At 40.4% G+C, this 13487-nt stretch overlaps 1 protein-coding gene across 3 annotated transcripts in view; it reads right to left on the reverse strand.

Moving 5' to 3' along the window:
• Window positions 1–13487, reverse strand: part of tasp1 (taspase, threonine aspartase, 1) — a 91534-nt gene that overhangs the window by 77044 nt on the left and 1003 nt on the right. For 2 of the 3 annotated variants that reach the window (XM_067989461.1, XM_067989462.1), the window contains exons 2-4: window positions 6649–6716; window positions 6364–6432; window positions 2912–3032 (exon numbers count right to left, since the gene is read on the reverse strand). In XM_067989461.1, coding sequence (XP_067845562.1) covers window positions 2912–3032; window positions 6364–6432; window positions 6649–6716 — 258 coding nt within the window. The remainder of the gene's footprint in view (window positions 1–2911; window positions 3033–6363; window positions 6433–6648; window positions 6717–13487) is intronic. The other variant, XM_067989463.1, reaches the window with a different exon arrangement.

The raw sequence follows: 13487 nt of genomic DNA on the forward strand, positions 1-13487 counted from the left end.
ATATGGAGGGAAAGGTTTAGAGAGGACAGGAGGGTAGTGAAATCGAAGAGAGGGCAAGGTGAGTTGAGATGGAGATTGAAATTACCAAGGATGAGTCGTCGCTCACTGCAGCTGCTGAGAGAGGAAAGGATGAAGGATATCTCTGAGAAACTCGGGATGTGGCTTGGAGGGGTGGTAGAGAACAAGGAGGTGAGAGGAGTGGAACAAGTTGACGTGCTTGAAGGGGGATTAGGTGCCAGAGGATAGGGGGAGAGACCAAGTGGTGGTGATAAGGACCACACTACCATCACGGTGGTTTGGTCAGGGTAGGTGGAGGAAAGCATAGCCAGGCAATTGGTTTCAGTAAGTTGCAAAGTGTCACCACCCATGGGTGTAGATGGTAAGGGCCTTGATCTCAAGTAAACAGACAATCTGGAGGGAAACGCAGAGAGGGGCAATGAATTACATTACATAAAACAACAAAATTAGCTTCTTGTTTGTCAGCAATGATTTGATCACAACATAACCCGAAATAAAAGGTGTATCCAGATTTTATTTCATCAGTGTACTGGATTGTCACATTAACAAATTTAACTGCATCATTTTTTTTGATTCTTCCGATCCAGTGATGGTGACGGAGGAGGTAGTAGGGGTAGAGTGAGTGCGACAGGAAGAAGGTTTGTGAGCAGCCCCCAGGAGGTTGCTGGCGAGCAGGTCAACAACAGAGAAGGATAGAGCAGCTCGGGTTGATGCTCATAAGAAGGAGCAATGAGTGTCTCAATGGATACTTTGGAGAATGCCAAGAGGCAGAGGGTGGCTGTGGGCTTATCCAAGGGGGACTCAAGCATCAGTGGCAGGAGCGTAGGAAATCAGAGGAGTAGCGATGGGTTGGGGTGAGTACCAGAGAAGGAAGAAATAAACAAATAATGGCCTGGCTGGGGTGACAGGAAGTGGAGGAGACGGGATAGAAAGGCCCAAACAGGGGCCAAGAAAAAAAAAGGGCAGATAGAAGTAATGGGCTCAGGTCCATAGCGGCATCCAAAATGCACACATAATCGGACACAGAAGCAATTCGGGTTACATAAGCACGGCAGAGATTAGGAGAGACATGTCCTGATTGTAAACAGAACATGGGGAGGAGACAGTATGAGAGAGTCCAAACTTAAAGTCTGATGTCCAGTGGTGGGATGAAGCTGACGTGTAGACAGGTTGGGGTCAGTTTGGAGCAGCAACAATCCATGTCCAGGTTTGGAGACAGTTGTTGAGAAAGGTGGAGGTTGTCGAATGGAAACAGGGGCCAATGTGAAGTGGAAAGTCAACTATGAGCCAGCAAAGGTTGACCCAGGCATCCAACAAGGCGTGTAATGTCTTCAGGTGTTAGCAATGTGCCCAGTGGATCCAGAATACCAGCAGAGGAGTGGGGAGGGTGAAAGGTAAATTGACAGGTTCAGTACAGATGAGGTTGCTAGTCCAAAGAACAGCTGCAGGGAGGTGAGGAGCAACAGATCAGAAACTGAAGTAGGAGCTTCAAGAGGCGGTCCAACCAACTCCAGTGAAGGGTGGATGAGGAGTTCTGAACGATGAGTGGAGTCAGCGGCCATGGAAAGGAAGCAAAAAACTGCAAAGCAGAGATTATTCAGCAGCAAGGGAGCAGAATCCAGAGCAAGATGGAAACCAACAGGAACTGATCAATGCTAACTCAGCATAGTGAAAAATTCCCAGCAGATGGGCAGAAAACTGAGACCACACAGAAGCAGACCAGATACTGAAATAGAAGCACTCCAACAGAGAATCCAGTGTCAGTAGTAAGCTATAGTGAAGGTGGAGGACACAATAAAGCCCAGAAGCCTGGAGAGAAATGGACTTTGGCCCAGGAAAAGATGGATTTCAGTCCAAGGCCCAACAAAGCAGCCAAGTAAAGCTCAGAAGCCAGGAATGCATTGAAGATACAATCCTGAAGCTCAGCTCAACAGGTAACAGTAGGTAAGGAGAATGGGCACTGTAGGCTAGAACAGGTTATCTTAAATTTAAAGCGATTGAGTGGCAGAGCAGAGTTATAGCAGCCAAGGCTACAGTGCAATCCAGCAGAGCAGCATAGCCCTGATGGCATAGGATTCCGAGAAATCAAATGTGAGCAGAGTTCTAGGTGTTGAAAGGAGCAGCGTAAAACACCAAACAAGCTGCATTTGAGGACAGGCAATGCGTTCTGCACAGGTAGCTTTAAACTTGTCGATTGGGCCAAAATGCACCCACTATTGGGGCAGGGGATCTTAAGCAGTGGAAGAGAGGAGACTGGGAAGAAAAGGGCAATGGATTGCCATCAGGAGTTACAAAGGAGAGATCAGCAGAAAGCCATCCAGTAAACAGAAGGCTCTAGAAGAGGGCATGTGCAAAACAAACTCCTTTAAAAGAATAAATTTAGCAGCGAAATAGTGCTTACCACTGTTCTTGTACAGTGTGAGGGCAAAGATAAAAATTTAGCCTGGAAAAAGCCACATCAAGCAACCTTGAATGGAACAGTGACTTTTACATTGGATGATAGGCCTAATCTTAACACACACAGGATAAATGAATTGAACTTTGTAAATACACACATATTCTTGCCAGATTGTTTATGAAGTACCCCTAAATCTGTGATTCTGTAACATTAAGTAATACAGTTCCTTTAAATTGAAGAGGAGAAATGTCAATGAAATCAAAAAAATTAAAAAGTAATGACTTCTATCTGGGTTTCCTTCCCTTATAAAATATACCACATACAATGTATGGATGTTACTGACTTGAATTAAATTTGCTCAATGACAAAGTTTTCCAGCAATCAGACCAAATGAAGGAAATCTGATAAAATGATAGGAATTGTTTCACTTTTAGTTCCTTTACATACTTGAATACAAATTAGGTTGCAAAATTTGTAGTCATCAAATGTACATACCCCTGAGTGCTCCAACAGCTCCAAAATTCAAGGACTTTCCATCCATTGTACTGGCATCACATTCTATATCCCCTGATAGATTTAGATTGGATCCCATCCCTGCATTGGTGAAAGGAGAGTCCTGAAATGGAAAATTGTTGGAAATAAAACAAGTAATGTGTTCTTTTTTTGTATCTTACACAGGATTATACAGATTTAATTATGAAATTAACTAGGCTCATTTTTTCCTGTTCTTCACACTTATAGCCCTGAAATTCAAGATGGTTTGAATCCAAATTTCAGGAAACGATAGCCACATCCAATTTCTTTTTTCCAAAACTATTCTTACTGGAATTCTTCATAAGACACCAAGGTACACCGATTTTAGCAGATTAACTGGCAATACAGTATAAAAAAAACAAACAAGTTCTTGGATGAATGCATGCTCATAATGAAGAATGTCAACACTGGGGAATGGACTATTTCTCCAGTTTTATTACCTATTGCATTGCTGTTAGTAGACTTTTGTGCAATGGTACCAATATGGTATGACGGGGGGTGGGGGGGGAAACAAGAGACATTTAAGCCAATATACTGCAATATTGTGTAGTCATGTTTTAGTCCTTAAAATAATCTGAGTTTTAGTTTAAGCCTCATTGCTAGGCTTTGGATTTTAGTTTTATTTTATTTACCATTGTAAAGAAATGTAGTCCTAATTTTAGTTTAGTTTATCGTTTGTAAATTTTAGTCATATTTTAGGAATCCCATAGGATCATGTCAATATTTGCAGGGCATCCTTGAGAGTGTAGCAATATTGCAGTCGCCAACAAGAAAATTAAAAAAAAACACTGCTTTGGTGTACCAACATGTTGTCCCATAAAATAAAAAGGTTCCTTTCAGAGAAGTCCCAATTTCTGCCAACCTTATCAGGCAATTGCTCAGAGAAGCTTAGGTTCTTCTCACTGGGAGGGAGAAAAGTTTTTTTTTAAACAAACCATGAACAATAACTTTCACAGGACCACATGTAAAGAACACCCTCAGAACATTGCATTACCTACCTACAGTAAAAACTTCCCCATTCTTTGAATGCATTTGATCCGCCACGTCAAAATAAATAGAACACTATCCAAACAAATAAATCACAAGGTATTGCTCCTTTAAGGCTCATCAATTCATCTGACTGTTCAGTCTTACCCAATGGCTGTGAATGGGTTACTGGCTTGCAATGCTATTTGTCAATATTTCCATATATTTTTGAATCTCAGTTGTTCGTTCTCTTTAATGCAGATATTTTGCCATTGAGAGAAAGTTTGTGGTTCCATTCAGAGTATGGAAGAAGCTAGAGAGTCAGGCAGATTCCAAGAAGTGTGGAACTCCACTCTCAATTTTTCAATATAGTTGTTGAACAGGGCAATTATCTCGCTTCATCCAATCTTTTTGAAGTGTCGGGGAGGGAGAAAAAAGATTAAGAACTGAAAGGCTCAACACTACTCAAGTGGTGCCAGGCAGAAGCGAAGTGACTCCCTATAAAGTGAAGGAAAAAGCCATTCCCACACATTTCAAGGATTTGATAGGGTAGATAGAGAGAAACTATTTCCTCTGGTGGGGGGAGTCCAGAACAAGAGGGCATAACCTTAAAATTAGAGTTAGATAGTTCAAAGGTGGTGTCAGAAAGCACTTCTTCACACAAAGCACAAAGGTTAGTGGAAATCTGGAACACTCACCACCACCCACCCCCCACCCCCGCCACTGCACAAAGCTGTTGAGGCTCGGTCAATTGAAAATTTCAAAACTGAGATTGATAGCTTTTTGTTAGGCAAGGATATAGGTTACAGAACTAAGGCGATTGGATGGAGTTAAGATACAAATCAGCCATGATCTAATTGAATAGCAGAACAGGCTCGAGGGGCTGAATGGCCTACTCCTGTTCCTATGTTCATCTAGTCACAGTCACATAATGATCACATAGAACCATGTTATGTGCAATGCCCATCATGTGTTACAAGATTCAACATCCATCCAGGATTCACTCTCCAACTGCTTAGTGAATATAACTAAGTTATTTGATGTTGAGAAAGGACTTCTTCAATAGAAACTTGGTTAAATAAAAGATGTTTTTGTTCCGAGGATGAGCAAGGTGCCCAGTTTATTCATATTCACACACACACGTTAAGATTCAGTTCAAGAGGGAGGCAGGCCTGCAAACAAAAGCTGCCTTTTGCAGTGAACATAAGTAAAGACTTTTGGGAGTAAGCCTAAATAATTGACTTCAGCAGCACCCTTTGTTATGCCACCTTATGCATAAAAAAATTAAAGTTAGTCTCTTTAAAAAAAACATTTTGAATACTGTGATAATAAAACAAAACTTCAATGGATTTAAAAGGAGCCAAAAGGCAGACTTTAATTGGTTTTCAAATTTCGTTATACTACAGGCCAATAGATTACAGTTCGGCTGTTTCAAATACTGTACTTTTCTTTTACTTGGTGTGGATTTTGTGCACGTTAAGGTGAGATGTTAAGAATAGAACACATTCCAGTTTGAAGGCCAAGCGTCAGCATCAAGCACTGTCAGGTATAGCACAGATAGATGCAGACTTTAGCTCCCACTGTACTGCTGCAAACTCAGAAAAGTCCACTGGTCGCACATTTTTCCATTTCCTACAAGTCATCCTGTGGGCTTTCCAAGTAAGATTGCTAATTGGTGCTGAATTCAAGACTGAAAGAATGAAAGTTTCCTCTGTCTGCTGACAAGACAATTTGGGTGGTGTCGGTCCAGTTCCAAGTGGTCATAGCCCGTAGCACAAAACTGCCCCAAATTCAGCACTAATTAACAACCTCACTTGGAAAGCCCACAGTATGACTTGTAGGAAATGGAAAAATGTGAGACTAGTGGACTTTTCTGAGTTTGATTCCAACTTCCCATATCACCTAGTACCCCCTCCTTATATCATTTTGAATGCCAATCTCAATTCAAGATGCTAAAACCAACGAAATAAAAAGAAAAAAACGGCAAATGCTTGAATCTAAAATAAAAACAAAAACTGGTGACAATAAAGATCAGGTCCAACAGCAGTTGAGATGAGAAAAGACAAGAATATTGTTTTGGGTATAGACACTTCCTCCAAACTCACAAAAGGATCTACACCTGAAATGTTGACCTATCGTTTTCAATGTTAATGGACCTGCTATCAAATTTCTAGCATTTTCCATTTTTATTTTAATCCAAAACTAATAGAATACAGACTCTTTCTATTCATTTATTAGGACTGTAATTAACTTATTTGCTGAGATAAAAGGAACAGAAACATATAAATGGTTTCATCTGTTTGATGACAGCTATAAACAAAACAACCATAAAGGATTCTGACCAATCTACTGTACCACCAAAAAGTTTAATATACAAAGGATGGTAAGAGGAACTATGAAATGCTCTTCATCTGAACTATGAAACAGTTTGCTGCTCATATTCTTACCTCTAGCTCAATAAGGGCCGCTGTTACTACATCAACAGCAAGAGCTCCAGCCTGCAGTTTCTCTATTGCCTGAAAGACAAACAGGTTCCCGGTTGAAATGCCTTTACTATAAAATGAGCTTGAACTGACAAAACTATTTTTAATGTTTTGACTAAGTTTCAAGCCTTTTGTGAAAATGTTTCAATTGACCAATTCACATACAAATGCAAGCTAAAAATATCAGGAAGCCTGACTCTCAATATATTAAGATTGCAGTATAAGCCAACAAGTAGCAAACATTCCTACCTTTTGACAAGCTTTCTTACAAACTTGTTTATACTCCTTGGCCTTGGATTCAGAATGATAGCCTGCCCCTAAAATAATCAAGTTTTAAATAATTAATTGATCATTAGGCAAGTTATATTATTGGGATTGCATAAGGCAATAAATCAAATGCCAATTAGGCAATTTCAACTAATCACATAATCCACTTTGTAGAGCCAGACATCAAACTGTAAATATAAACTAGTTCATTGATCATTTTTCAAATAAAAAAATGTTACTAGAACTCCCTCAATGGCCTAGTGAGTAAAGGCATCGCCCAGTTTAATACTAACCCACACAGACCAGATTATCCCAAGTTTGAGAAGCAGCCTCTGCTGCATTAGCTGATCGCAGCTGGAGTATCACCTGGGATGACACAATACGTTTCATCACCCCTGGGCTACAAAGATTATAAAAACACCCAGAGTTTCTGCTCCCAATCACTATCTTTTATTGAAAGCATGGACATCAAATGAGGGCAGAATTGGGCTAGGCTGTGATGCTGCCCTCCCTCCACAGTCTAGGCTCATATGTGAAAAATGTTCACTTACGCAATGAAACCATACCTCAGTAGCATCTTCAGAAGAGGCGGAGGGAATGACTTTTTATTAAAAAAAGTTACTACATTTATTTTAAGTACAGCAGTGACATCTCGTGGCACAAAATTACCATGAAATAGAGAACTGCCAAAGTCAATTCTATCAGTAGCTTTTTTACATGAACTTCTGAAAGCTTTTATATGAAAAAAATCCAATAGGGGAAGATAAAATTTAAGACAAACCAGTCAAAGAATATCAAATGTATTTCAAAGTGTAGGTTTGCAGGGTTATGTTTGGTTATTTTGAAAAAGCAAGAGAATAGACAAATTTCTCAAAAGCCAATAGTTAACAGCCACATTTCCCCCCCACCCCCTCCCAATACAAACACACACCTTTTAAGTTCCTCTGCAGTAACAAATACACAAGTCAACATTATTATGTCAAATCTCTTTAATTGGGGTAGTCTAGTGACTGCATCAAAAAATGGTAGGTCACAAGTTAATACTAACTTAATGAACTGTCAAAAAGTAGTAAGCGAAACAAAGGTAGAAAATAAGTGCAGGTGAACCCAGGTCAATTTTGTGTACCTCCCATGTTTAGATTACAAAGCAACATTGAGAACATGCAGAAGCAGGCTGTCTGCCCATCCTGAACTAGGAAAATGGTGCCTGAGACACCAAGATAGCAGAGGAAACACTATTCTTATTTAAAATGGCAAAATAGAACCATAATGCCCCAACTTAACACAAATAATACAGAGATACCAGATCATAACTCCAATGAAACACTCCATTCAAATAAAAATTATATTGCACTTATTATGTATACACTCAAAATAGATTTTAACATCTGAGATAGGATCACAATTTACTATTTAATTTCTAATTATTTGCCCTTATGTATAACTTAATCCCATAAAGTCTTATTATTTAATGGCCTATCAATTTTGCCTTGTCTTTTTGTATTGTCTTCTCATCAGTGGCAATGCATATTTGTTTCACAAAATCAGTTTGATATAATAGTGCAGTCACAATTTAATTCTTGAGTTATGACTAGGCAACAGTGTTGACTTTAACTATACACCCATTCATCCAACAGACAGCTGACATTTCAATTATACCACACAGATCAAAGTTTCTCAGTTAGAATTCTTGTAAAGAGTGGGCACAATATTGACATGATACCATTAGACATCACTAGCATATTTATTAAATCTTACATACCATACTTACAAGTACAATAAAAAGCAATAAAGGTTGCCAACCAGCAGAGGTGAGGATCCTCAGTGGAAGCCCCTTGATTTGGGGATCCTCCCCAGCACCAGTGGGGACCAGAGGTGGAGGGTGTTGCATGGCACGGTGGCCTCAAACACCTTTTTGGGCCACTTCACAAATATCCAGGCCACATGCCAATTATGTGGGCTCATATTTAGGTACATTGGCAGAGGTTGCAGCCCCTCTTCCAATATTTGAAGGGGCTGCTCCTCAACTTTGAGTTGCACATCTTCGATCACCTGGTAAGCAGAGGAGCGAGCAGGTCGGAGCACCTCTGAGTGGGTCTGCTCCTGGGCCTGGCTAAAACCGCCATCCAAAGGATCCACAGGGTGGGTCACTCCAACAGCTTGCCTTCAAGGCCTTGTGCACACCAGGGTGACCGTAGAGAGATCGCACAGTGTCTACTGATGCACTTGAAGCCTTCTGGTGACTGGTGGGGACACAGGATATTGCTCATATTATCAAATCGGAAAATCAGGTTATAATATAACTATACATATTTTAGTTTTGAATAGATCGTATGTGTTATTGGTGCCCTCCTCTTGGATAGGGCACTTTTAGAGTATGTAAAAATGTGTATAAAGTGTTAAATTGCCTGTATTAGTGGCGTGTTTATAGAGTGTGTTTCTTGTCTTGCTGACATTATGTATAACTCAATGCCATCCTATTGGTCTATTTCAAGAGAGAAAAAAGCACTAGAGGCACAAGAACATTACTGTGCCACAATTTTCTCTGCTTAGCCTCTCGAATCAAGCATTTGACACCATAAAGCTGGCTATGTGAATCTGAATGGACCCCAAGTTTCAGAGTTATCATGGTAATAGTGCCAGGTGATGATAGACTTGGAATATATTTACTCAACTGACCATGAATTGAAATTATTCTAGAATTCCATCGCAAACTCAGAAGTATTAAAGAACCATGATGCGGGATGTTGGGGTTATTTGTTTCACTTTTCACTATGGCCGTACATAATTCCATTTATGATTCAGTTTAACCCTGGGACAAAAATAAATAGCTCCCATCATAAATTGCTATTTAAGTGTGAATAGATATGTAGAAATATGTTGTGTAGGCTCTCCCTTTCCTCTCCCCTTCCAATCCCAGGAGGGGCATCTGGGATTGGAAGGGGAGAGGAAAGGGAGAGCCTACACAACTGAAGTATACTTCTTGTCCAAAGTGCATGACTGATATCAACCGTAGAGGTCGCCACATTGAATCATCACAATCTTCCCGACCATGGTTAGCATTAATCTTTTGGGGTGAGAGTAGGGGTGGAGAAGGAGAAAGCTTTACGTTTGGCAATTAATATATTTTAAATTACATAAATACCAATCAACATAACTTAAATTATACTAAGGTAGGAGTGGTAGACATCAATGAGAACACAATAGGGCATGAACAGAATCAAATAAACCTCAAACTCCGATTACTAAGTTATTTTGAATCAATTTTATTTGAAGTAGTTTTTGTTGCTGATGCATTGTGAGCCAATCAAAAGTTAACCTGGCTTCTGTCATGTATGGTGAGGTGCTTCATATAAGTAAATACATTCTGGATTTTAAAAGCCAACATACAAGTACTTTGTTAATGGATATTTTGCAACAGATGCAGAGAGGATTTTATGATCAACAAGGTGGTTACTCTGGTATTTTACTTGGGTGCTGGTGTTTTGAAATACTTGCACTAGTGCAGTCCCTCAAATCCAATTCCAGTGTAGTTAGAACCATAGAAAAGATACAGCACAGAAGGGGGCCATTCGGCCCATCGTGTCCGCGCCGGCTCGAAGAACAACCAGGTGCCCATTCTAATCCCACCTTCCAGCACCCGGTCCGTAGCCCTGCAGCTTACAGCACTTTAGGTGCAGGTCCGAGTACTTTTTAAAAAGAGTTGAGGGTCCTTGCCTCTACCACCAATTCGGGCAGCGAATTCCATACACCCACTACCCTCTGGGTAAAAAGGTTTTTCCTCATGTCCCCTCTAATCCTTCCGCCAATCAGCTTAAATCTATGTCCTCTAGTTCTTGAACTCTCCGCTAGGGGAAACAGGTACTTCCTGTCTACTCTATCAAGGCCCCTCATAATTTTATACACCTCAATCAAGTCTCCCCTCAGCCTTCTTTGCTCCAAGGAAAACAACACCAGCTTATCCAATCTCTCCTCGTAGCTGCAATTTTCAAGCCCTGGCCACATTCTTGTAAATCTTCTCTGCACTCTCTCCAGAGCAATTACGTCCTTCCTGTAATATGGTGACCAGAACTGCGCACAATACTCCAGCTGCGTTTTATACAGTTCCATCATTACATCCCTGCTTTTGTATTCTATACCTCGGCTAATAACGGTGAGCATTACATATGCCTTCTTCACAACCTTATCTACCTGTACTGCCACCTTCAGGGACCTGTGCACATGCACTCCAAGGTCTATCACTTCCTCGACCCCTCGCAATATATTCCCGCTTCCTGCTTATTCCATTTTACTGTTTGCCCTCCCTAAGTGCATTACCTCGCACTTTTCCGGGTTGAACTCCATTTGCCACTTTTCCACCCACTCCACCAACCCATTGATATCTTCTTGGAGTCTACAGCTATCATCTTCACTATCAACTACACGGCCAATTTTTGTGTCGTCTGTAAATTTGCCAATCGTGCCCCCTAGATTCAAATCCAAGTCATTAATATATACCACAAACAGCAAGAGACCCAACACTGAGCCCTGTGGCACACCACTGGAAACGGATTTCCATTCGCAAAGACATCCATTGACTTTTACCCTTTGTTTCCTGTTACTGAGCCAATTTTGGATCCAATTCGCCACATTTCCCTGTATCCCATGGGCTTTTACTTTTCTGACAAGTCTGGCATGTGGGACCTTGTCAAATGCCTTACTAAAATCCATGTAGACAACATCCACTGCACTACCCTCATCAATCCTCCTTGTCACTTCCTCAAAGAATTCAATCAGATTTGTATGGCATGACCGTCCCTGAACAAATCCATGCTGACTATCCCTGATTAAACCATGCCTTTCCAAGTGACAGTTTATCCTATGTCTCAGTATTGATTCTAATAGTTTGCCCACCACCAAGGTAAGACTAACCGGCCTATAATTGTTCGGCCTTTCCCTCGTACCCTTTTTAAACAATGATACTACGTTTGCGGTCTTCCAGTCCTCCAGTACCTCCCCTGTATCTAGTGAGGATTGGAAAATGATCCTCAGAGCATCCGCTATTTCCTCCCTAGCTTCCTTCAATAGCCTAGGAAACAATCCATCCGGCCCTGGTGACTTATCAACTTTCAAGGATTCCAGTCTCTCTAGTACTTCCTCTCTCATTAGGTTTCCCTTATCCAGTTGTCTGATAATATCCATAAAAATTAAATGGTACAGTCAATTCATCTTCATACCGCTCTACTATAGTTAGGTTATTTCTAGAGATGACCATGACATATCAGATAGTTACACTGGGGTGGGGAGAGGGTTTCAAGGCAGCTGCAAATATTTTAATTTTGTTGGGAGAAAAGGTTGGCAATGCAAGTCAGTGAGGATTGGGGAGGGGGTGATGGCATGCAAGACCATATACGGATTGGTGATTTCTGAACAAGTTGAAGTTTGTGGGGGATAGATAGTGAGGCCGGCAAAGAGGTCATGGGAGAAATTGAGTCCAGAGGTGATAAAATAATGAATATGGGTGTCTGGGGCAGTTGGGATGGAGGCGAGCAATGTTGCAGATTTGAAAGTAAGTGTTCTCGTAGTGAATAAAATTAGGTGTTTCAAGTTCTGCTCTAGGTCAAGCAGGATGCAACGGTTTTGCAGTCTCGTCTGATCAAACAAATTACTAGCAAAGTCGGTGGCAACAGTGGAGTTATGGCAGGGGCTAATCACACAAAGCTTATGGAGAACTTGGGTGTGCCTGGGCTCAAAGCAGAGACCCAAGCTCTTATGCCATTCTAGACACACAAAATGCACTAGAAGATTTGCATGTTTAGTCTAGAGAGAGTGCTGTTATACTACAGAAAAGAATTGAAAGAAACAGATATTGACATGAAATGATTCTTTATCAATGGGACACGTGTTTTGCAATCCCATCTGATATAATTGCACATCTTTTACTATGACCTACTCAAGGTCAAACTGGACAAGAGAAACATATCCTCAGTTACAACTGCTAGGACAGCAAGAAGGCAAGCAAGATGAACCTAGTCTTTCCTCTTTGGAAATAGACCAATAGGATGGCAGAAGTATACCCAATGCCACCAAAACAATAAACACACTCTACATGTGCTCTCTCCAAGAGGAGGGCACCACTAAGAAAAACAATTTAACACTTTTACGCAATCTACAAGTATCCTCATTAGGGGAAGACAACATTAATACATGTGGTCTATTCAACACGAAATAAATAGTTATACTATAACCTGAATTTCCAGATTTATAAAAGAAACAATATCCTGCCTACAGTTCGCGGAAATATTTTCATTCCCCTCTCCAAAGCTGACAACTTATTTTTTCTTTAATCGTACTCAAATTCTTGTAGTGCTAGAATAAAACATGGAGTTAAGTTCACTTTAATGGAATGGGATAAGTGTTGCTGACACCGTGCTATAGAGTCTATTATTCCTCTTTATGGTAGGAGTTTAATAGTAATCCATTGATTTTTGGGTAACTGGGGAGTTTGTTATTTAATGCCCACATTTAGTAACGATAAGAATGTTCTGGGATTCTCAGTAAGGAAGCTGCTGGAGTTACATTGCATTCCAAATTCTCAGTAAATAGTACTAATTTATATTAAAAATATAATAAAGAAACAGATAAAGTTGATGTTTAGGTTCATCATAAACCATCTGTTGTGTCATGGGATGACAGATATTCTCTTAAACAGATATAGTCCTTTGAAAGGGAATTCTGCCCAAGATAAAACTGAAAGCTTCAAGAATTTCTTTTTGATTATGTTTCTCACTATTGGTAATGCCACAGGGGCTAGAGAAAATAAGTGTAGTAAAGAATGACTG

This window comes from Heptranchias perlo, chromosome 8 (genome assembly GCF_035084215.1).
Source record: "Heptranchias perlo isolate sHepPer1 chromosome 8, sHepPer1.hap1, whole genome shotgun sequence".
Lineage (NCBI taxonomy): Eukaryota > Metazoa > Chordata > Chondrichthyes > Hexanchiformes > Hexanchidae > Heptranchias > Heptranchias perlo.